Raw genomic sequence first — 25,980 nt, 5'->3', positions numbered from 1 at the left:
TAATATTATAATGATAGACAATATTTGTCTACTCTTCTTTGCAGAACTGCTCAAGTTCAGTTAAATTTGATGGTGACCTTTTGTGGACTGCAGTCTTCTAGTCATTCCACAGATTTTTAATGGGGTTCAGTCTGGGCTCTGACTAAGCTATACAAGGACATTCATCTTTTTCTCCTTCAACCACTGTGTGGTCATTTGTGCTGTGTGCTTTGGGTTGTCATGGTGGAAGGTAAACCTTCTTCCCATTGACAACTTTCTGGCAGAGGGCAGCAGATTTTCCTCAAGAATTTGATGGTATTTGGCCCATCCATTGTTGTTCTATCCTGACAAGTGTTCCAGTCCCTGCTGAAGAGAGAAACCCCTTTAACAGGATATTAGCACCTCCATGCTTTACTGTAGGAATGGTGTTATTTGGATGCTGAGCTTTATTGGATTTCCGCCAGACATATCGTTTGGTGTTGAGGCCAAATCATTAATTCAATTTTAGTCTCCTCAGGCCATAACCCCTTTTTCTATGTGGTCTCAGAATCTTCAAGGTGCATTTAAGGTGGTCAGATGAGTCTAAAATTTAATTATTTGGCCTCAATACTAAAGGATATGTCTGGCAGAAATCCAATACAGCTCACCATCTAAATAATACTATTACATTACACCCTCCTGGACCGCCACACGCCGATGTACGTCCTTACTATGAGGATGGATATCGTTGTCATGGCAGCAGCTGGCTGCCATAACCCCGGTATCCCCATGTTCAGCCAGCGGTTCGGTACAAGATAAAAGTGGTCTCTGCGGCGGATTCGCTGCAAGATCACTTTTATCGGCGGCGGGAGAGGGCCCCCTCCCGCCATGATCCGGAGCCCTCTGCCGCTTCCCGGAGCCGTCGGTGTCCCCTGCCTGGGTATGGAGACGAGTGAGGGGAAGATGGCCCCCACCCGGCTCCATGACACTTCAGGGCGGAAGCAACGTCAAAACGTCACTTCCGCCCATAGCTCTTAACCAAATTCAATACTGGGCCTATTCTGGCACTTCTCTCCTACATGTAAAAATCATCATTTTTTTGCTAGAAAATTACTCAGAACCTCCAAATATTATATGTTTTTTTTAGCAGACACCCTGGGGAAAAAAATGGCGGTCATTGCAACTTTTTATCTCGCACGGTATTTACGCAATAATTTTTCAAACACCTTTTCGTTTAAAAAAAAAAAAAAAAAAAAGTTTCATGAATTAAAAAAATAACAAATTAGTAAAGTTAGCCCAATTTTTTTGTATAATGTGAAAGATGATGTTACGCCGAGTAAATAGCTACCTAACATGTCACGCTTTAAAATTGCGCACAGTCATGGAATGGTGCCAAACTTCGGTACTTAAAAATCTCCATAGGCAACGCTTTGAAAATTTTTACAAGTTACCAGTTTAGAGTTACATAGGAGGTCTAGTGCTAGAATTGTTGCACATGGTCTAACGTATGCGGCGATACCTCACATGTGTGGTTTGAACGGCGTTTACATATGTGGGCGGGACTTGCGTGTGCTTTCGCTTCTGAGCACGAGCTACCTGGGACAGGGGCATTTAAAAAAAAAAAAAAATTCTATTATTTCTATTTTACTTTAATTTTTTTTTTTTTTTTTTTTTTTTTACATTTTTTATTTTTTTGATCACTTTTATTCCTATTACAAGGAATGAAAAAAAACCCTTGTAATTGGACTCTATGTGACAGGTCCTCTTTATGGAGAGATGCGGGGTCAATAAGACCCCACGTCTCTCCTCCAGGCTGGAAAGCATGAGATCGTGAATCGCGGCTTTGTTTACATCTGAGAACCCGGGCATGACGTCATAACATCGCTCCCGGTCCTCCGACCGTCAGAGATGAAACCATCGTCATCCGGCACCGGCCGATTCTTTCTCCGGTCCCCCGATGGCACGGGAGAGCCCGGAGAAGCACTGGATGGCGGAGGGAGGGGACGTGTCCTGGCACCCAACCCCCCCCCCCCCCCCCCTCCCGCTGCTATAAAAACGATCAAGCAGCGGAACTGCCGCTATGAGCGTTCTTATGGTGCACAGAATCGCCAGCTGGAAAGAATAATGCATCTAGCTGCAGGCATCATTCAGATATCCCCGCACAAAGTCAAGGACGTCATTTGACTATGTGTAGTATTGAGTGCCTCTGTCATTAAAAAAAAAAAAAAAAAATTATTTTTTTTTTCTTATTGCATTTTAGTGTACATGTGAGATCTGAGGTCCTTTTAACCCCCAGATCTCATATTTAAGAGGTCCTGTCATGCTTTTTTCTATTACAAGGGATGCTTACATTCCTTGTAATAGGAATAAAAGTGACACATTTTTTTGTTTTTTAACAGTGTAAAAATAAAAGGTAAAATAAATAAGAAAAAAAAATTTTTTTAAAGGGCCCCGTCCTGCCGTGCTCGCGTGCAGAAGCTAATGCATACGTGAGTCGCGCCAGCATATGAAAGCGGTATTTAAACCAAACATGTGAGGTATCACCGCGATTGGTAGAGCAAGAATAAGTTTGTCGTCATTACACGAACGGGCGCAATTTTGAAGCATGACATGTTGGGTATCAATTTATTTGGCGTAACATTATCTTTCACAATGTAAAAAGAATTGGGCTAACTTTACTGTTGTCTTAATTTTAATTTTTAATTCAAAAAAGTGTATTTTTTTAAAAAAAGTGCACTTGTAAGACCGCTGTGCAAATACGGTGTGACAAAGTATTGCAACAACTGCCATCTTATTCTCTAGGGTGTTAGAAAAAAAAAATGTATAATGTTTGGGGGGTTCTAAGTAATTTTCTAGCAAAAAAAACTTTAACAACACATCAAAAAAAAAAGGCCCGGTCTTAAAGTGGTTACATTACACTATCCGATATACACAATCCTATACCCACAGTTGATCCAGAGGAATGCAAAAAAACCTCAGCAAAGCGTGATCCAATTTGCTCCAGCAGGAGAAAAAATTCCTTCCTGATCCCCCGAGAGAGGCAATCAGATTCCCTGGATCAACTTTACCTATAATTGTTAGTATCCAGTTATATTATGTACATTCAGGAAAGTATCCAGGCCTTTAAGGCAGTCTACTGAGCTGGCCAGAACCACCTCTGGCGGGAGTCTATTCCACATTTTCACAGCTCTTACTGTGAAGAAACCTTTCCATATTTGGAGATTAAATCTCCTTTCCTCTAGATGTAAAGAGTTCCTCCTTTTCCTCTGTGGTGACCTTAAAGGGGTTTTAAACCCTCAAGGTTTTGAGGGTTTTTTTTTTATTCCATGCATTAAGGTGAAAAACCTTTTGTAGTGCAGCAGCCCCCCCAGAGCCCCCCTTTTACTTACCTGAACCCGATCGTTCCACTGACTGGAACGAGCAGAGTAGCTCCAGCCACTGTCTCAGGTCTTCATTGGCTGCATTGCTAGCAGGAGCATTGGCTCCCACTGCTGTCAATCAAAGCCAATGACACAGTGGCTAGGCCGAGTCCTGCTGTCTGTGTCAATGGGCGCAGCAGCAGGACACTGAAGCGTGCCCGCACGAGTGCCCCCGGGGAACGCAGGTCTGTGTTAGGGCACTCGAGAAGAAGAGGAGTGCCGCTGGGGGACCCCAGAAGAGGAGGATTGGGTCCCTTCTGTGCAAAACCCTTGCACAAAGGAGGTAAGTATGACATGTTTGTAAAGGGTTTTTTTTGTAAATTAACAACCCCTTTAAAGTGACTAACTCAAGTTCACTATATGGACCACTTATGTATTTATGCTTGTTGTTCATATCCCACCTTAATCTCCTCTTCTCAAGATAATAAATTCAGTTCCTCTAATCTTTCCTCATAGCTGAGCTCCTCCATGCCTCTTTATCAGTTTGGTTGCTCTTCTCTGCACTTTCTCCAGTTCCCCGATATCCTTTTTGTGAACTGGTGCCCAAAACTGAACTGCATATTCCAGATGAGGTCTTACTAATGATTTGTACAGGGGCAAAATTATTATCTCTCTAGAAGTCTATATCTCTTAATACAAGAGAGGATTTTACTCGCTTTGGAAAATGCAGCTTGGCATTGCATGCTGTTATTAAAGCGGAGTTCCACACAAAAATGGAACCTCCGCTTTTCGGAACCCTCCCCCCCTCCGGTGTCACATTTGGCACCTTTCAGGGGGGAGGGGGGTGCAGATACCTGTCTAAGACAGGTATTTGCACCCACTTCCGGCATAGACTCCCATGGGAGTCTATGCCTCTTCCTGTCCCTCTGCGCTGTCTCCTGGGAAACACACAGCTCCCAGGAGAGAGCGGGGACCACTTGGAATGCGCAGCGCGACTCGCGCATGCGCAGTAGGGAACCGGGAAGTGAAGCCGCAACGCTTCACTTCCTGATTCCCTCACCTAGGATGGCGGCGGCAGCTGCTGATAACCGAGCGGGTGCTTGGCGTCGCCTGCCGACGTCGCTGGACTCTGGGACAGGTAAGTGGCCATGTATTAAAAGTCAGCAGCTGCAGTATTTGTAGCTGCTGGCTTTTAATATATATTTTTTTTTTTTTTTGATGATGTAGGTGGACCCCCGCTTTAAGCTTTTATGATCTACCAAAACGCCCAGATCCTTCACCACCATTGATTCCCCCAGTTGTACTCCCCCCTAGTATGTAATATGCATGCATATTCTTAGCCCCCAAGTGCATATCTTTACATTTCTCAACATTAAAGTGGTTGTAAAGTCAGAAGGTTTTTTTTATCTTAACCGCTTCAACCGCGGAAGATTTTACCCCCTTCCTGACCAGAGCACTTTTTTGCGAATCGGCACTGTGTCCCTTTAACTGACAATTGCGCGGTCGTGCGGCGTTGCACTTAAACAAAATTGATGTCCTTTTTTTCTCACAAATAGAGCTTTCTTTTGGTGGTATTTGATCACCTCTGCAGTTTTTATTTTTTGCGCTATAAACAAAAAAAGAGCGACAATTTTGAAAAAAACTCAATATTTTTTTACTTTTTGCTATAATATCCCCCAAAATTATATAAATAAACAATTTTTTTTTCCTCAGTTTAGGCCGATATGTATTCTTCTACATATTTTTGGTAAAAAAAATCGCAATAAGCGTATATTGATTGGTTTGCACAAAAGTTATAGTGTCTACAAAATAGGGGATAGTGTTCTGGCATTTTTATTAATTTTTTTTTTTTTTTACTAGTAATGGCAGCGATCTGCGATTTTTATCAGGACTGCGACTTTATGGCTGACACGTCAGACAATTTTGACACATTTTTGGGACCATTGGCATTTTTACAGCGATCAGTGCTATAAAAATGCTCTGATTACTGTAAAAATGTCACTGGCAGTGAAGGGGTTAACCACTAAGGGGCGATCAAGGGGTTAATGTGTTCCCTATTGTGTGTTCTAACTGAAGGGGGTAGGGGACTGTGTAGGGGAGATGACAGATCGCTGTTCATACTCTGTATGAACAGACGATCTGTCTGTTCTCCCCTCAGAGAACCGGGATGTGTGTGTTTACACACACATCCCAGTTCTCCATGTGCCCCGAGCCAAACCTGTGGCCAAATATAAAAGCGACGTAACATGATGGTAATTCGCGCAGCCGAGCCATGTTGCCGCAGTACAACTGCCGCGGCTGGTCGGCAAGTGGTTAATGCATATGCATTAAGATAAAAAGCCTTCTGTCCACCTCTCTCCTCCTCTCCTCTCTGCTGACGTCAGCGCGGTATTCTCAGCCCTGTCCGCTTTCCTGCCAGAGAGAGAGAGAAGCAGCCGGTCAAGTGACCGCCGAGCGGGGATATAATTTAGCGGCTTGCTTTTTTAAATACAGTGAGTGAACTTGGCAAAGTGCCCCATCATAAGTATTTCTGGGGGGATAGTGCCCCATCATTGGTGTTCCTGGGGGGGGTGGGGGGAATAGTGCCCCATCATTGGTGTTCCCCCGGGGGGGTTTGAATAGTGCCTAATCATTGGTGTTCCTGGGGGGGGGGATAGTGCCTCATCATTGGTGTTCCGCGGGGGATAGTGCCCCATCATAGGTTTTTCTGGGGGGAATAGTGCCCCATCATTGGTGTTCCTGGAGGGGGGGGGGATAGTGCCCTATTATTGGTGTTCCTGGGGGGGGTAGTGCCCCATCATTGGTGTTTCTGGGGGGGAGATCGTGCCCCATCATTGGTATTCCTGGGAGGAATAGTGCCCCATCGTTGGTGTCAGTTTGAGAATACAGACCTCTCCCACCCACACTCAGGTCCGGAGCCGCTATCTCTCCTTCCCACACTCCAGTCCGGTTGCTCCAGCCCGCTTTAGTCTGGTCCCTTGCCCCAGCCCACTCACCCCCCCCCTTGGGTCTGGTACCCTGTCCAACCAAACTCCCTTTCTATTGCAACCCCCTCTGGTCTGGTTTCTCTTCCACATTCCTCTCTTACAAACCCCCTCTAACGCCCGGTCTCCAAGCTAGCTAACTCCCTCCCACCCTCTAGTACGGTCTCCTCTCCCATTCAGGGCCAGCCCCCTCACTGCGTTGTCAGTAATGAATGAGGAATTTACTTTTAGTAGTTTTTTTGTGATGCTGTTTGAGTGTAACGCTCCGTTCTTTCATTTATTATTATTATTATTATTATTATTATTATTATTATTTGAAATAAACGAAAAAATGGCATATTCACTTTTTTTTTTTTTTAAATGATTTTATCCGACTGATTATGAAAATAATCGTTAGTTGCAGCCCTAGATCTTACCAAGCCTGCCTTTACCTTACACATTAGCGGGGGAACTATGTCAAACACTTTTGCAAAATCCAAGTATACTATGTCCACAGCCGTTCCTTTTGTCTAAGGTTTTACTTGCCTCTTCATTAAAATAAATCGGATTTGTTTGACGTCTATCTTTCATGAATCCATACTGTCTGTTGCTTAAAATATTTTTTTTTCAGCAAGAACTCATCTATGTGGTCTTTTATTAAACTCTCCAGTATCTTCCCAACTATAGAAGGGAAACTAGCAGGTCTATAGTTACTTGGTAAAGACTTTGATCTCTTTTTAAATATAGGCATCACATTGGCCTTATGCCTATCCAGTGGTACTATTCCAGTCATTAAGAGTGTCTAAAAAGTATAAACCATGGCTTTGATATGACAGAGCTCAATTCCTTTAGGATCCGTGAGCGAATGCCATCTGGTCCCAGGTGCTTTATCCACCTTTTATTCTGTCTAAATATTTTGTAACCATCTCACTTTTGAGCCATTGTGGATCATTCGGGGCTGTGTCACTCTTATCCCCATTATGGACATGAGCTCCTTCATACTCCTTTGTATACACAGAGCTGAAGAGAGTATTTAATACATTTGTTTTCTTTTTGTACCCAGTCACCCACTCTAGATTAATTTGTAAAGGGCCTACATGTTCAGACTTGACCTTTTTACTATTAATTTGAAGAATATTTTGGGTGGGGGTTTGTCCTGTCTTTTTCAATCTGTCGTTTTAAATTTTTGCGTCCTTGATTTCCTTTTTTACATATTCTGTTATATTCTTTGTTGCATTTAAACGATGATTATGTTCCTTCACTTTTATATTTTTTTAAAAGTTATTTTCGTATTATTTATAGCCATTTTAACTTTGCCCATGAGCCACAGGTTTTATTTTTAGCCTTTTAAAGCGGAAGTCAATCGATCCATGAAACCATTTCCGGCACGTGCCGGAAATGTAACACTCCCATTGGTTGTGCTCTCAACCAAACTGTCCAACCATCCAATGGCTGGTGTCTAAACTGATCACATGTTCAGCATTATGGCAGTTGTAGATTACAGAGAGGCAAAGATGGCAGCTTCCTTGGCTGAAAACGATAAGGGGGGTTTACTTACACTTTAAACTTATTGCCCATGGGAATATACTTTGCAGTGAGTTCACATACAGTCTTTTTGAAGATTTCCCATTTCTGTTCTGTGTTCATCAATGCCAATATTTCCTCCCAGTCTAAGTCTTGGAGAGCAGCCCTCATCCTTGGAAAATTTGCTCTCTTAGACCCCTTTCACGCTTTTCAGGCATTTTAGCGCTAAAAATTGCATCAGAAAAGCGCCTCTCAAGCCTACCCAGTGTGACAGCCTGGGGCGGTGCTCTTGCGGGACGCGAAAAAAAGTCCTGCAAGCAGCATCTTTGGTGCGGTTCGGGAGCGGTCTATACACCGTTTCCAAAACGCCCTGCCCCTTGAAATGAATGGGCAGCACTGCCGAAGCGCCGCAACATGGGCACTATTAACCCTTTGGCTGCTAGCAGGGGTTAAAAACACCCCACTAGCAGCCGAAATGCGCCACTAAAACGACGGTAAAGCACCGCTAAAACTAGCAGCACTTTACCGCTAACTTGGTGCGGCCCCAGTGTAAAAAGGGTCTTAAAGTTACAGTAAGTATTTTTATATTTCCAGTATGAGCTTGTTGCTTACAGCGAACATTAAATTTTAAAACGTGTTATGGTTACTGCTACCCAGATGGTTTTTATATGAACATTAGTAATCCGCTCTGCATGGTTTGAGATTACCAGGTCCAGCAGAGCTTCATTCCTAGTTGGGGGGCCTCAGTGGACTGCACCATAAAATTTACTTGTAATAATAGTTAATAATAATAGCCTTTTAACTGTTCCTACAGTGCTATTACTCCAGTCAATATCAGGGTAGTTAAAATCCCCAATTATCCTCACTGTTCCAGTCCTTGCAGCCCTTTCTATCTGTACAAGGAGCTGAGTCTTCACCTCCTCATTAACAATGGGAGGTCTATAACAAACTCCAATGATTAGTTTTGTGTAGAGCTACATGATTCTGGCTAAAATGAGAATGGCGATTTTTTTTTTTTTTTTTTTTTTCTTAGAAGATGGATAACGATTCTCATGGCATAACATCATCTTTCACATTAAACAACAAAAATTGGGCTAACTTTACTGTTTCTTTTTTTTTTTTTTTTATTAATTGAAGTGTATTTTTCCCAAAAAATTGCATTTGAAAGACCACTGTGCAAATACAGTGTGACATAAAATATTGCAACAATCGCCATTTTATTCCCTAGAGTCTCTGCTAAAAAAAAAAAAAATATATATATATATAATATAAATATATAAATATAAATATATATATATATATATATATATATATATATATATATATATATATATATATATATATATATATATATATATATATATATATATATATATATATATATATAAATGTTTTGGGGTTCCAAGTAATTTTCTAGCAAAAAAATCTGATTTTAACTGTAAGAAACAAGTGTCAGAAAAAGGTTTAGACTTTAAGTGGTTAAACTTCCTGCATTTACACACAGATTTTTATCTTTTATCTAAGCCAGAAGAGTTACAATGTTGTTAAAAACTTGGCAGACTGCCAGAGTGAGCAGAGAACTCTCTATACTTGTTACATGAAAGAATTGGGAAACTCTGCAATACAGATCGTTAGGGGGGGTTGAAACGAGATCGTGATCTTAACGATTGAATTGTGCAGCTCTACTTTTGTGGTACGCACACCCATGTGCAGTTCCACCCATAATGCTTCAGACTCCTCACACTCTCCAGCTAGGTCCCTTTTCACACTCTCTTTGAGATCACGCCTCACATAGAGACAGATGCCACCAACCCTCCGTTTTACCCTGTATTTCTGAAAGAGCATAGCTAAACATAATATGAATAGCCCAGCCATGTGAAGAATGAAGCCAAGATTCAGCAATACCAATTAAATCATAGCTCTGCTCGTGTACCAGAGCTTCCAACTCGCTTATTTTGCTTGGCAGACTTCTGGCATTGGTGAACAAACACTTTGATTCATTGTCACATGTTGCACACTTATTTTGCATATTTTTTATTTTAGTGCAAATGGTACCATTTCCAATGGTTGTTTGTAATATGGGAACCTTCATGTCACCTGCCATAGCCCTCCCCCCATGTTTTCCCAATTCCACCCACCAATAAGGACTGACCCCTGTCTGCTCCATTATAATTTTAATTCAGCCCCCACCCCCATAAACCTCTCCCCCAGCACAGCAGACCCTCTTCCATTTAGGTGCAAACTATCTTTAGGATATAGGTTGTATCCCAATAATTGAGCCCAGTGCTCCAGGAACCCAAATCTCTCCTTCTTACACCAGGTCTTTAGCCATGTATTCAGTTCTCTAATCTCCACCTGTCTTTCCCGTGGGTTGCGCATTGCACAAGCAATATTTCAGAGAATATCGCCTTGGAGGTCCTTCCTTTCAACTTCTTTAAATTGGTTCTTAAGGAGCCTCCACCTTCCATATATTCTGTCATTGGTTCCAGCGTGGAACCAAGCCCAGCCCCCCCCCCCCCCCCCCCAATAATTTATCAACCCGGTCCACCACATGCCAAACCCTTGCAGCAGGGAGACCGCAAACCATTTGGTTGAGGCGATCCTGGCGACAAATTATTCTATCAGTCCTTCTGATTATAGAATCCCCTATTACACCAACTATCTAGGCTTATCTGCTCTATCCTCACCACCCCGCTAGAGTGACATCTACATGAAAAGAGATCCTTGTAATTTTGCCAGTTCATGTAAAAATGAATTTCATGAATGCATTACCCGTATACTTTGCTGCCTGTAGTTCGGTTTCAACCTTAGTGACTTCAATATTGCTTTCTTCTATTTCTATCATAAGTACCTTTCATTTAATATATTTCAGATACAATATGATTTCCAGAAAGAATTACAGAGACTGCCAAGCAGATGGAACTTGGAGTAATGAAGTCCCTGTATGTGAAGGTAAAACCAGACATTCTGGGGTGTAAAAATCTAGTTTTATAGAAAAAAAAAAACTTTTTTTTTTTTTTTTTTTTTTTTTAAATATTCAAAGCAGGCTTGGCAATCCATTCATTTTGCAATATTGATTTGAGATAGTTTAGTTCAGCTTTTAAACAGTAAACTTTCTCAGAGTTTAAACTTTGTGCACTTTAGTATATAGTCAATTTGCTATAGATATTTGTACAGGCAAAAAATACTCCCTTGGACATTATCTCTCTCAGCCTGGGTTCACACTTGTGCGTTGCAGACACCTCATGTGATTCGCACAGGAATTGCATGTCTGTGCGGTACAATTTTAGCAGTACATTTTGTGTGTCTCAAGTCGCATCCGCACCAAAATGGTGCAGGACCCTTTTTGCTTCCCCACTTGAATCGCAGTCACTGATTCTAGCAGTCATTGCACTTTGCAAGCTATTTCGGGGTCCTTAACACTGACACCTGAAGCAGATCGCATGAATGCCATGCGATTGCAATGTGGTGCGTGAAACGCACAAGATTCACTGCGTTTCCCGCATTGCATTAGTGTGAACCAGGGCAAAAAAAATACCCTTATGACCTACATCTTTAACAAAGCACAATCGAGTCAATTATTTGGCACCAAAACAGGCATGAGAAGCCATTCTAGCCAAATATTTTGAAATGTATTTAACCCCCCCCGCGTTGAAAAGTCAGTAGTAAGTAAAAATAAAATATCTACTGAGAGTAAATAATCCTTTGAATTTGCTGGGGATTGATTCCCAATACCATATGCCCTAAAATTACTGGTTCATTATGTACATGTAAAAATATAAATATATACTATATTGTCAAATGTATTGGGGCACCTGCCTTTCAACGGACATGAACTTTGATGGCACCCCAGTCTTAGTTCATTGGGTTCAATATTGAGTTGGCCCACTCTTTGTAGCTATAACACCTTCAACTCTTCTGGGAAGGCTGTCCACAAGGTTTAATCCGATAGAAAATCTTTGGGATGAATTACAGCGGAGACTGCGAGCCAGGCCTTCTACTCCAACATCAGTGCCTGACCTCACAAATTCACTTTTCACCTTTGGTAATATAGTGTGTAATATAAATATATATATTTCATATACTTTTGACTGTGTGTGTGTGTGTGTATAAAATATCATGTCTATATATCATATATCATATATCATATCATGTACACCCCAACAGATTTGTCAGAAAACCTTTACTTCCCTTTTCACAATCAACATTTTTTTTTGGGACACTATACTACAAAATACTCCCACAAATGCGGGCCATTGATTGCAACCAAGATTTTATAATTTGCACACACAAAGTATTTTTCCTAACAAATTCATTCAAGACCATGTTGCAAAAATAAATACACCCCAATGAAAGTCAATGAAAGTCTTAGGAGCAAAGTTAAATTTTAGAGCACAAAATCCTAATTTAAAAAAGAATTCAGCTATAAGGAAGAAAAAAGCTGCTCACAGGACACTCACTCCTCTCTGATGGTAAACGCACTCACTCAGCCTCACAGCTGCTGGCTCTGCACAAATCGTGAAAAACAAGGGAGAAAAATCTGGACGGCCGCACTTCCGTGAAGAAAAAAGCACCTTTATTATAGCAAAAAAAATGAATACGAATGGGTCACATAAAAAGTGCATGGTGTAGGATAGCTTCTAACGCTTTTCACATCAACCGATGCTTATTCATGGCTAAGTTGAAGGTTGTTACAACGTGAATATATAGCAGGTAAGTGATTAAAAACATCTGAAACACCTGACAAGAAGTAAAAGGCGAAAAAGAAAAAGGCTCCACCCCCACTACATATTTAACCTTCAAAGGCCCAGAAAGTGTGAAATGCTGATGATCAAATGTGTAAGATTAAAAAACTCTGACATTTCAATAAAGTTCTGGATGATCGCAATCGTTTGTTCAAAACTTAACAAAAAAAGTTTTTTTCTTTATTTTTCTTAAGAAAAAATTGCAAAAAAAAATTGTAAAAAAGAATTCAGCTACGGTAAGTCTAATTATTATCATTAACCACTTACAAACCGCCCGTCGTCATTCTACGGCGGCTCTTTGAAGTGGAATATCGTTGTTATGGCAGCAGCTACCTGCCATACACTGGTACCCACTTCTTCAGCAGGCAGTCCGCTTTCAGATAAAAGTGGTCTCAGCGGCAGATTCACTGTGAGATCCCTTAGATCAGTGGTGGGAGAGGGTGTCCCCCCCCCCCCCCCTCCCGCCGTTCTCCGGTGCCCTCCGCCGCTTACCGGAGCCAACGCCAGCGACGGAGGTGATCACGTCCTCTACCCTGCTTGGCATGGAGCAGAGTGAGGGGTAGATGGCCCCCACTCGGCTCCATACAATTGCAGGACGAAAGCGACATCAAAACGTCACTTCCGCCCATGGCTCTTGAAGGGCAATTTTGTTTTTCCCCAAACAACTTTTTTTTTTTTTCTTTGTTTTTTTTTGCAGTTTAGTGTAAATATGAGATCTGAGGTCTTTTTGACACCAGGTCTCATATTTAAGAGGTCCTGTCATGCTTTTTTCTATTACAAGGGATGTTTACAATCCTTGTAATAGGAATAAAGGTGACACCATTTTTTTTTTTTTTTTTTTTTTTTTTTTTATAAAGAACGGTGTAAAAATAAAAAGTAAAATAAATGAGAAAAAAATATATATTTAACGTGCCCCGTCCCACCGAGCTCGCCTGCAGAAGCGAACGCATACGGAGGGAGACAACAGGAAGTGAGAGGAAATCTACCCCTAGGAAGGGAAACTCCTGTAAGGGCTATTATGGGGAAAAAGGCTTGTTTCCACAACAACCCACAATTTTCAAAATCCAATTGTCATTGGGACAGAAAGTGAGGTGAAACCTTCTGAACAGGGGCACAGACAGCAAAACAAATGTTACAGGGGTGTTAACCCTTCCTTATGCTATCCAAAAAGCTTAAAAATAGTTTTTTTGGCTGGAGCTACACTTAAAAAAATGTACCTGTTCCGACTTACAAACAGATTCAACTTAAGAACAAACCTACAGTCCCTAACTTGTTTGTAACCCGGGGACCTCCTGTAAATATTTTTTTCTATGACATTTTCTAGCAAAAAAAAAAAATATTTTAACTTGTAAACAAGTCTGAAAAATAGGCCCGGTCTTAAAGTGGTTAAACAGGTGTCCAGCGGGTAGTTTATTATAAAACAGCCTTCCTTGCCAAAGAAAACCCCTTCCTATTTCATGCTGTCAGCAATTGCACCACATGGCAGAGAAATGTCACAAGGCCTGAGAAAATAATTTCTTTACACCAAGGTGAAGGCTACAAGAAGATCAGCAAAAATTTACTTACCAGTCAGAATACTGTAGCAAAAGTGATACAAAAATTTAACAAAGATGGAACTGCAACCATCTAACAGACGTCCAGGCCATCCACGGACCGTGACAGGAGCATCTTTTGATGAGAAGGGTTGAAGAAAATTGCCATGCAAGTTCACTGTAGTTAGCTAAAGAAGTAGAAAGCAAAACTGGGGTGATTATTTCCCGTGACACAATGCAGCATACACTGCAGCAAATGGCATGCATGGGTGTCATCCACGAAGCAAGCCTCTTCTAAAACCAATACGCAAAAAAGGTGATCTAAAATTTGCCAGCACCCATGCTGAAATGAAGACTACTGTGACTCTGTACTTTGGAGTGATGAGACCAAAATAACTGTTTTTGGAACTGATGGCTTCAAAACTGTATGACATCGCAAAGGTGAGGAGTACAAAGAAAAATGCATAGTGCCTACAGTGAAACATGGTGGTGGCAGTGTCCTTCGGTGGGGCTGCATGAGTGCTGCTGGTGCCGGGGAGTAGTTTTTGTTGTGGGGTGTATTCATATTTGCATAAACTTATTTGAGTAAAACTGAAGATTTTGTGACCTAAGTTATATTATTAAAGTGATACTAAAAGTTGCTTTTTTTTTTTTTTTTAATAACAGTCATACTTGCCTCCACTGTACAGCTCCTTTTGCACAGAGTGGTCCCGAACCTGCTCTTCTGGGGCCCCTCTGCGGCTCTCTCGGCTCCTCCCCGCATTAGATAACCTCCTGGGAGAAGCGCTCTCCCGGGGGGTTACCTTGCGTGCACGCTCCCGAGTCCAGCAGTCGACGTCCATAGACGCTGAATGCAGGACTCTGCCCCGCCCCACCCCCGGCGGCTGCGTCATTGGATTTGATTGACAGCAGTGGGAGCCAATGGCTGTGCTGCTATCAATCTACCCAATCAACAGCCCAGAACCCCCTAGCCGAGAGACGGCGCGTCCCCGTGGGACAAGTTTGAGGGTTCAAGTAAAATGAGGGGAGCTGGGGGCCGGTCATTGCCAGGTGTTATTTTCACCTTAATGCATAGAATGCATTAAGGTGAAAAAACACGAACCTTTATAATCCCATGAACTTTACTTTCATGTAATGAGCTAAACAAATGTTCTATAAAACTCAGTTTTGTCAAAATTTTGGAAAATGTTCTTGTGTTCATTGAGCTATTAAAATCTTTTCAAAATGGGGGTCTCTCTCTCTCTCTCACACTCACACTCACACTCACACTCACACACAGGCCCAGGCTGGGACAAAAAAAATAGGCCTTAGCATTTTAGACTGATCAGCCCGTGACACCTATGCCGACCCCTTCCGCAGCAGCTGGCAGGAGAGGGGAGGGGGAAACTAGCACAGCTGTGGGGGGTGCGGGGCAGAGAGCACAGGGGAGGTCTGAGAGTACAAGGGGCAAGCGGACGGAAGCTGGATAGGAAGAGCAGCAGGTGGCTGCATTTAGAAGAATCAATCGGTCCATTTTACTTCTGCAGCCTCTGAATGCCTGTCGGAGGGAGAAGAGGAGAAGCTGGCTTTCAGAGCCTGCAGGAGGAAAATGGACAGATTGGTTCTTCTAAATGCAGCCCTCCTGGCGCTTCTCCTATCCAGGCACACGGGGCCGCACTCGCTTTCTGGTCCGGCGTCTCCTCAAGCTCCTCACTCTTTATGATCACAGGCCAGCTGACCTGTATTTTCCACCTGTAACAAGGTCCTGCCCCCCCTAGACCGACTCATGTTATAGACGGAACACTGATTCAATCAGTGTTCCATGTACTAATCTACTATCACACAAGCCAGTCCAGGGGGACAGGACCTTGTTACAGCGCCACCAAACACAGACCCAGTTCCATGACACCCAGCGGTCATCTCTGTGATGCACAAGAAGAGGAGGAGATAGGGAGGGAGGGGAACGCTGCAGCCTCAGCGCAAAGCAGCCCCAGGGCAGTCCGGCCCTGCCACTCTGTGTCCTCCGGGGGGGGGGGCGGGGGATGGGGCACACCCCCTCCGGGCCGCTCTGATGTCCTGTAAAAAAGCCTTTCCTGCTTCTGCCAGAAGTGATCAGCCAGGAAACTGTCAGCCTTGTCTGCCCCTGCTCCTCACTCCCCCTGCACTAAATTCCAAAATGCGAGCAGGCGAGTGGAATTTTTGAGAGCTGATAATGATATCGATCTCCCAAAAGTGCTTCATAGGTTGGACTTGATGGACTTGTGTCTTTTTTTTTTTTTTTTTTTCAACCTTGCCTACTATGTAACTAAATGTAACAGGTTGCCCCTGTGAGTACACCCCTCACATTTTTGTAAATATTTTATTATATCTTTTAATGTGACAACACTGAAGAAATTACACTTTGCTACAATGTAAAGTAGTGAGCGTACAGCTTGTATAACAGTGTAAATTTGCTGTGTCTTAATGTCTAAACCGTTGGCAAAAAACAAACTATACACTCACTACATTTACAATGTAGCAAAGTGCCATTTCTTCAGTGTTGTCACATGAAAATATATTAAAATATTAAATGTGAGGGGTGTACTCACTTTGTAAGATACTGTGTGTGTGTGTATATGTATGTATGTATGTATATGTGTGTGTGTATATATATGTGTGTATGTATATGTATGTATATGTATGTATATATATATATATATATATATATATATATATATATATATATATATATATATATATATATATATATATATATATATATATATATATATATATATATATATATATATATATATATATATATATATATATATATATAAATATAAATATTTTACTGGGCTTTAGTTTCCGTGACCAGACTACCACACCTGACACCTTCTGTCTGATTTTATGGCAGCCGCCCTCTTTGCTTAGAATCCCCATGATTAAGCTCTAGGGGCGGAGCGGAACTCGTTGGGGGTGTGGCCTGGTTGGAGCCCTGGCTGAGACTGCCACATACTCCTTTTACAATAGACTTGTAGTGATGTGAGGCTTATGGGATACTTTTCCTGCTATGTGGTGACATCTGGAGCTGAGATAAGCTCCGTTCCCAGCCAGCAGTTGGCATCGGGTGAGGACCCTCTGGAGCATGAATGGCACCTACACTTTCCATTTCAGATCTATAAAAAACATCTTACAGTAAACACTATATCCATGGACATAAAATCAAGCACATTGCACTAAATGATACCATTTTAGAGCTGCAATACACAGTACAGACAGAAAGCCATAGGAATTGTCTGTAGGAGCCAGACATTGCACCCGTGATCAACTGATGCCTAACACTAGCAGGCAATGCTGATCTGCAGCTTTTATAGTAATAATTCCCTATCCTTCTGTATTAAAACGCATAGATATTAATCCACAGAGCAAAATACATAGATTAACTTATGTTACCACCCCCCCCAAAAAAAAAAAATATCCAGCTGAGACTTTGCGGTTCCTAGTTGTCAAGCCTGGTGTCACTGACAGCTATGGTCGCTATACTAGGTATGCCATTAGTGATCAAATGTAAGCTGGATAATTGGATCAGGTAAAAATAATTTTATCTTGCAGTTTTATTTATCCTGTGGATGGCAGTGTGCCTCAGTTTAACAATATAATTTGCTGATGCTATTATAGCAAAATTTAAAAAAATACACCCGTTTGGAAAAAAAAAAACGAATAAAGGCAGAATATTTTTTTACCTTTTTTATATATTCTATGTAGTTAGAGAACCCCCTTTCTGTGCCTCCTCCACAGTAACCCCCCAACACCTACCCGACACCACTCTCGATCCAGTGCTAACCCTGCTCTGCTCTCTTCCTACATTCGTGGGCTTGGCTGAGAGCAGTGGGAGCCATTGGCTCCTGTTGATGTCAGTCAAATCCATGTGTCAAAGGATTCATGCAGCCGGGCTCAGGAGCGAGCCCGTAGGTGTGCCATCATAGGAAGCAGCTTCCTGTGGTGGCACACAGTAGCAGAGGAGCCTGGCGGGGGACTACAAAAGAGGAGGTTTGTGCCTGAGCCATACTGTGTGTCTATAGACGCAGACAGCGGGGCTTGGGAGTGTCCTCATAGCTTCCCACTGTCAGAATACAATAACAGTGGGAGTGATTTCCCCCATCCACAAGTGTGTGGATGGGGAATTTTATTTATTTATTTTTTTTGTTCAACCTGCTGGTTGAAGGAAAAAAAAAAGTTAATGTATGGCCAGCCTTGCACTATCATGCTTTAGCAGATTGTTAATTAACTTTGTACACTGTTCCTGTACTTGTATTGACCTTCTGTTTACTGGATCATAAAAAATAAATTAAAAACATTGACAGTAAGCCAAGAAATATCCATCAGCTATGGTTTAAGAACTCTGATGGTGTATTTTATTTGTTTTGGTTGACCTTAATGGACATGTTAATATTATTAAAGGGGTGTGAAGCTTTAGTATCAGGGGGTAGTAAACCGTAGAAGCAAAGTCCTAGTGTTACTTCCAAGCCCAGGTATATAGAAAATAAATGCAAGAAAAGTACAGTGCTAAAACTCCCTACCTTAACAGACAGAATGCAGTACTGATGTGAGTCTGTGCTCATAACTAGTAAATATCTCTATTCTATCACACATTTGTATAAGATTAAAAATCGTACAGCACTAGAAGTTCCTACCTAAACAGACTGAAAAAAAAAAATTCAGGCACTTAATTATGTGAGAAATCGTGCAATATTACACAAATTTTTATTTTTGAGACTGATTTTGAACATCTTGGAGTTTAAAGATTGTGTGTCCCCCCTGTGCACAAATGAAATGTATATAATTTTTTTCGCACAAATAGAGCTTTCTTTTGGTGGTAGTTAATCACCACTGGGTTTTTTTTTTTTTGCTATATAAATGAAAAAATACTAACAATTTTAGGCCAAAATGTAGTCTGCTAAATTTCTTTCATAAAAATAACTAAAATCCGTGTATACTCTTTAGTCTGTGTGAAAGTTAGTTTACAAACTATAATATATTTGAAAATTGATCAATCCTGATGTAATGACGGCCAGTCTCCTTTCTTGAGGCCCTGAAATGCCAGGGCAGTGCAAATAACCCCCCCAAATGACCCCTGTTTGGAAAGTAGACAGTGCAAGGTATTTACGAAGAGACATGTGAGTTTTTTGAAGTTGTACGTTTTTGTCACAATTTTTTTTAAATTCGGAAATGAAACACTTTTTTTTTTTTTTTTCTGTACCGTCACCAGTACAGTACAGTGTCATCATATGACTGGTGTGGTGGTGAACAAGGAAACTGACTGGTGACAGGTATGTTTAAAACGGAGTAGTTCAGTTCACCATAATGACACTGTACTAACTTGGAGGGATGATCAGGATTTTTTTTTTTACTTTGTTATTGCTTATGACAGTGATGATCACTGTTATAAACAATAGTTTTAACGGTCATGAATTGCTTTCATTCATGACAGCTTGCTTACTATTGTGATGCTGTGATTGGCCCACTGCTAATAACATGGTACCGTGCTGTGATTGGCCCAGGTACCATGTTATAGCTGTAGGCCAATCACAGCATCACAATAGTAAAACAAGCTGTCGTGAATGAAAGCCATTCATGATAGTTTTGCTTACATGTAATCATGTGATCTCTGATTGGTCAAAGCGATCACATGATACCCCAGCTGCTCACAGTGGCTGGGTAGCGAGAACCGTGGTTGCCCCACCAGGCGCCACAGGGGGCATGCCTTTTTGGCATGTTCTCAGAGATGTACCATTAGTTTGCTTAGCCTGCAGCTGCTGCCCGCCCAAAGTAAATGTACTGTGGGTGGGCGACAGGTGGTTGACTTTGGTCAAAGCTGCACAGTTTTGTATTTAATCTACAGGTGCCCATTTCATGCTTTTTTTTTGGTAAAGGGGAACTAACCCATTTAATTAGCAGTCTTCCTTTGTGAAAAAATGTAGGATCAAATTTAAAAAAAAGTTAAATTCAATAAAGAAAATTGAATAAAATTGATATGGGATACCAGTTCAGAATAATGCAATATATTTGTATGGAAGATATCTTAACTTTTTTATTGAATTGGGTAGCGCAGGGAAGCTTAAAAACCCATTTTATTTATTTTTTTATCTTTTTGAGTGTTTTTCCTCAGTGGGGGAGATTCATTCTCTTTGTATCCGGTGACAATTGTCAACAGAAAGCGAGGAAGTCCAAAATGTCTCCAGAGAGGTGGATAGAGGAATCCTCCCCACTGAGACACTGTATTGTGACAGCGGAAACTCTCTGTTGATCGTAAAAAAATTTCCAGTAAGCCTGTTCAGCTGGAAACTGCCAAACCAGCTAAATTTTGATCCGTTTATGGCCAGCTTTAGGCTTGGTTCATACCTATGCGGGTTTCATCGCATAGCAGGAGAATGTGACTGGCTCCCTGTGGAGCCGGTTCACATATCTCTGTTGCGGCTGTGGAATGCACTGCACAGAAACGTGCGTCTTTGGCTCCGTTTCAGGGCCGAATTCAAGCATAGATTCGGCCCTGATTCGCCCCTAAAATGGGGAACAGGGACACACAGCGATCCTTAGCCGGTTCTAGTCTGAACCGAGCCTAGGTCTTGCTTTGGATTTCCTTTTACTTTCTATTATGTCTCCAGAATCAGGGAGTGATTCTCTCCTGTGGGATGTAGACAGCCAAAAAACAGGGGTTTTACCCTTCCATAATAGCAAAAGCTCAGTTTTTGGCTTTAGATGTACTTGAAATCATTCTTTTGCAGACATCTCATTTTCAGTTTTTCTTTTGTTTCTGCAGTTCAGATTTGTCCACCTCCAAATGCTATTACAAATGGATCATTTAGCCCTGAAAAGGAAGATTATGTATACCAAGACGTTGTAACATACCAGTGCAATGAAAACAAAATTGCACTTATAGGACAACCTTCTATATTTTGCACCTCTTATGGAAATTGGAGTTCTGATGCCCCTAAATGTGTTGGTAAGTACATTTTAACAAAAGTTTAACTTTTTTTTTTAGCCAATAATTGTATATTTTCAGATTTCTTTAGTTGCTGAATTTCACAACATAAGCGTTTTTTAAAATCATTAGAGAGTATTGGTAATAGATGTACATATTTAAAGCGGTATTAACCCCAAAAGCAAACCTTTTATTATATTGCAGCTTACCAATTCTTAGATGTGATGGCTGCATTAGTTTTTTCTTTTTTATGCTTTCTTTTCATCTGGCCAGTAAGTCTGTTGTTTTTTTAACAGAACAAGCTCTCCTGCAGATGTAATCTCAATACACTATCACTGACGAGTGCTTACAATGATTAGCTTTTATTTATGTAAGACCTTTATCCCAAAATGATTTTGCTGTAACTGTTTATAAAGTGTGAGGTTGGGTTTGGTTTCAGTTTGTTGGTGTTTTTGAAATCTTCTAGTAGATCTAACACTACCCTCCTCTCAGACTGACAGTGCTGCTGTCCAAAGGTGCTTCATCCAAAGTATAGGCACGCCTAATACAGGAGGTATGTTACTGACCAGATCACCAGGTGAAAATCGAGGGGGATAATGCCTAAAAAAAAAAAAAAAAAATCACAAAAAAACGAAAGCAGCCACCACATCTGATTGGTTAGATGCAATATATTATTTAGGGTTTAACTGCTAGCCGAAAAGCCACCACAGTTATACTGCAACAGGTTGGCACGGCTGCGCAAATCGCCGCATCTATACGTCGCTCCTTTTAAGACGTCATAGCAAGCGTGTCTGATGCGTGTGCCCGGTGGGTGTAATGTCCAACAGGCACCCGCAATCGCTCGTGACAGAACAAGAAAGGGGATGTGTGTGTAAACACTTAAATGCCGGTTCTCTCAGGGGAGTGGAGAACGATCGTGTGTTCATACTAAGTAGGTACACTGATTGGTCTCCTCCCCCAGGCAGTCCCATCCCCCTTACAGTTAGAATACACCTAGGGAACACAGTTAACCCCTTGACCGCCCCCTAGTGTTAACCCCTTCTCTTCCAGTGACATTTATACAGTAATCAGCTCTGATCGCTGTATAAATGTCAGTGGTCCCAAAATAGTGTCGAAAGTGTGCGATCTGTCCACCGCAATGTCGCAGTCCTGATAAAAAATCGCAGATTGCCGCCATTACTAGTAAAAAAAAAAAAAAAAAAATTATAATAAAAATGACATAAATCTATCCCCTATTTTGTAGACGCTATAACTTTTGCGCAAACCAATCAATATACACTTATTGAGTTTTTTTTTTTTTTTTTACCAAAAATATGTAGAATATACATCGGCATAAACTGATGAAGAAATTTTTTTTTTTTTTTTTTTTTTTGGATATTTATTGTATCAAAAAGTACAAAATATTGTGGTGTGTGTTTTTTTTTTTTTTTTTTTTTTTTCCAAAATTGACGCTCTTTTTTTGTTTATAGCGCAAAAAATAAAAAACGCGGAGGTGATCAAATACCACCAAAAGAAAGCTCTATTGGTGGGAAAAAAAGGACACCAATTTTGTTTGGGTACAAGGTCGCACGACCGCACAATTGTCAGTTAAATCATAGTTACATAGTTACATAGTAGGTGAGGTTGAAAAAAGACACAAGTCCATCAAGTCCAACCTATGTGTGTGATTATGTGTCAGTATTACATTACATATCCCTGTATATTGCGGTCATTCAGGTGATTATCTAATAGTTTCTTGAAGCTATCAATGCTCCCCGCTGAGACCACCGCCTGTGGAAGGGAATTCCACATCCTTACCGCTCTTACAGTAAAGAACCCTCTACGTAGTTTAAGGTTAAACCTCTTTTCTTCTAATTGTAATGAGTGGCCACGAGTCTTATTAAACTCTCTTCTGCGAAAAAGTTTTATCCCTATTGTGGGGTCACCAGTACAGTATTTGTAAATTGAAATCATATCCCCTCTCAAGCGTCTCTTCTCCAGAGAGAATAAGTTCAGTGCTTGCAACCTTTCCTCATAACTAAGATCCTCCAGACCCTTTATTAGCTTTGTTGCCCTTCTTTGTACTCGCCCAATTTCCAGTACGTCCCTCCTGAGGACTGGTGCCCAGAACTGGACAGCATACTCCAGGTGCGGCCGGACCAGAGTCTTGTAGAGCGGGAGAATTATCGTTTTATCTCTGCAGTTGATCCCCCTTTTAATGCATGCCAATATTCTGTTTGCTTTATTAGCAGCAGCTTGGCATTGCATGCCATTGCTGAGCCTATCATCCACTAGGACCCCCAGGTCCTTTTCCATCCTAGATTCCCCCAGAGGTTCTCCCCCCCAGTGTATAGATTGCATTCATATTTTTGCCACCCAAATGCATTATTTTACATTTTTCTACATTGAACCTCATTTGCCATGTAGTCGCCCACCCCATTAATTTGTTCAGGTCTTTTTGCAAGATTTCCACATCCTGCAGAGAAGTTATTGCCCTGCTTAGCTTAGTATCGTCTGCAAATACAGAGATTGAACTGTTTATCCCATCCTCCAGGTCGTTTATGAACAAATTAAATAGGATTGGTCCCAGCACAGAACCCTGGGGAACCCCACTACCCACCCCTGACCATTCTGAGTACTCCCCATTTATCACCACCCTCTGAACACGCCCTTGTAGCCAGTTTTCAATCCATGTACTCACCCTATGGTCCATGCCAACGCACCTTATTTTGTACAGTAAACGTTTATGGGGAACTGTGTCAAATGCTTTTGCAAAATCCAGATACACCACGTCTACGGGCCTTCCTTTATCTAGATGGCAACTCACCTCCTCATAGAAGGTTAATAGATTGGTTTGGCAAGAACGATTCTTCATGAATCCATGCTGATTACTGCTAATGAAATCATTCTTATTACTAAAATCTTGTATATAGTCCCTTATCATCCCCTCCAAGAGTTTACATACTATTGATGTTAGGCTAACTGGTCTGTAATTCCCAGGGATGTTTTTTGGGCCCTTTTTAAATATTGGTGCTACATTGGCTTTTCTCCAATCAGCTGGTACCATTACAGTCAATAGACTGTCTGTAAATATTAGGAACAACGGTCTGGCAATCACCTGACTGAGTTCCCTAAGTACCCTCGGATGCAAGCCATCTGGTCCCGGTGATTTATTAACGTTAAGTTTCTCAAGTCTAATTTTAATTCCGTCCTCTGTTAACCATGTAGGTGCTTCCTGTGATGTGTCATGAGGATAAACACGATTCACTTGTGAAGACTGAGGAGAAGAATAAATTCAATACCTTTGCCATCTCCCCATCCTTTGTAACCAGATGTCCTTCCTCATTCTTTATGGGGCCAATATGGTCTGTCCTCCCTTTTTTACTGTTTACATACTTAAAGAATTTCTTGGGATTTCTTTTGCTCTCCTCCGCTATGTGTCTTTCATGTTCTATCTTAGCCATCCTAATTGCACCCTTACATTTCTTATTGCATTCTTTATAAATTCTGAATGCTGAGGATGATCCCTCAACCTTGTATTTTTTGAAGGCCTTCTCCTTTGCTTTTATATGCATTTTTACATTGGAGTTAAGCCATCCAGGATGTTTGTTCGCTATTTTTTAAATTTATTACCCAATGGGATACATTGGCTAATGCCCTTATTTAATATGCTCTTAAAGCAAACCCATCTCTCCTCCGTATTCTTTGTTCCTAATATTTTATCCCAATTTATGCCTTTTAGCAAGGTTTGTAGTTTAGGGAAGTTGGCTCTTTTGAAATTCAGTGTCTTTGTGTTCCCTTCATGTTTCCTATTTGTGTGATTTATACTGAAACTAATTGACCTGTGATCGCTGTTACCTAAATTGCCCCGTATTACCACATCTGTATTGTTGGTAATCAGTAGATCTAGTAATGTTTTATTTCTAGTTGGTGCGTATCGACGCAGTGCCGTATCGCAAAAATGGCCTGGTCAGGAAGGGGGCAAATCCTTCCGGGGCTGAAGTGGTTAATACTGCTTTTATTCAGGAGTACTTAAAGCAGAACTAAACCCATTGACTTAAAGGAGAAGTACAGCCAAAACTTGTTTGGCTGTTCTTCTCCTGTAGATCACAGAAGTGCAGTTCATTCTGCACTCTTGAAGTCCACTGTCAGCTGTCACAGAGCTGGTTCAGGCTGAGGCAAGGATTGCGACAATGAAGTCGGGATCAACCCTCATGCCTGGATCGGCACTCTGCTCAGCCACTCAGTGAGCCACTGAGAGCCTGAGTCAGCCGCTCCCACCCCTTCACAGCCCAGCATTCCAGTGAGCAAGGGGGGGGGGCATAGCAGAGAGTGGTAAGCAGGGCTATCTTTAATATTGATTGGACCCTGGGCTAACATTTCCCTGCCCCCACTATGCAATTTTTCTCTCCACCTGCTCTGAGACATACAATAAATAGCAGGTAGACTCAAAAACAGTTTACTGCAGCAGATCAGACAGCAATTGCAATTGGTTGTCAGTCACTGGTTGCTAGAGGTTACAGCACATCATTTCTACTCGCTGATTGGTAGCTAGAGGTTACTGCACATCATAATCGCTCATCCGTTGGTTGCTAGAGGTTACTACACATTATTACGACTCACTGGTTGCTAGAGGTTACTGCACATTATTGCCGCACAATGGTTGCTAGAGGTTACTGCACAACATTACTACTGATTGGTTGCTAGAGATTACTGTACGTCATTACTTCTCACTGGTTTCTAGATTATAAATTATGCTACAAATGTAAAGCCGTCCCCCTGCCAGATTAAAAGTGTTTTGCATTGCAGAAAAGATGGGGTTAATAAAGCCGACCAGGATTACATTAAAAAAACAGTACTGTCAATGATCATAGCAAGCAGAGAGGCAGAGATCAGTGATTGTTTACTGAAAGTTCAACACAGCAGGGGCATTTGAGCTAATTCCGATGTAAATCGCACAACATACCAGCTGCCCAC

The 25,980-nt window shown here is 41.5% G+C and overlaps 1 protein-coding gene across 3 annotated transcripts in view; it reads left to right on the top strand.

Annotated features, from left to right (window-relative positions):
- The window catches only part of LOC141128477 (C4b-binding protein alpha chain-like), a 365,002-nt gene that overhangs the window by 169,605 nt on the left and 169,417 nt on the right, over window positions 1-25,980 (top strand). For all 3 annotated transcript variants that reach the window (XR_012241699.1, XM_073615784.1, XM_073615783.1), the window contains exons 5-6: window positions 10,677-10,756; window positions 20,863-21,045. Coding sequence is in view for 2 of the 3 variants with exons in the window: in XM_073615784.1 (XP_073471885.1) it covers window positions 10,677-10,756; window positions 20,863-21,045 (263 nt within the window). In the remaining variant the exon portion in view is untranslated. The remainder of the gene's footprint in view (window positions 1-10,676; window positions 10,757-20,862; window positions 21,046-25,980) is intronic.

This window comes from Aquarana catesbeiana, linkage group LG02 (assembly GCF_042186555.1).
Source record: "Aquarana catesbeiana isolate 2022-GZ linkage group LG02, ASM4218655v1, whole genome shotgun sequence".
NCBI lineage: Eukaryota > Metazoa > Chordata > Amphibia > Anura > Ranidae > Aquarana > Aquarana catesbeiana.
Note: the sequence above shows the minus strand (reverse complement) of the source record. Positions and strands in the feature narration are given on the sequence as shown.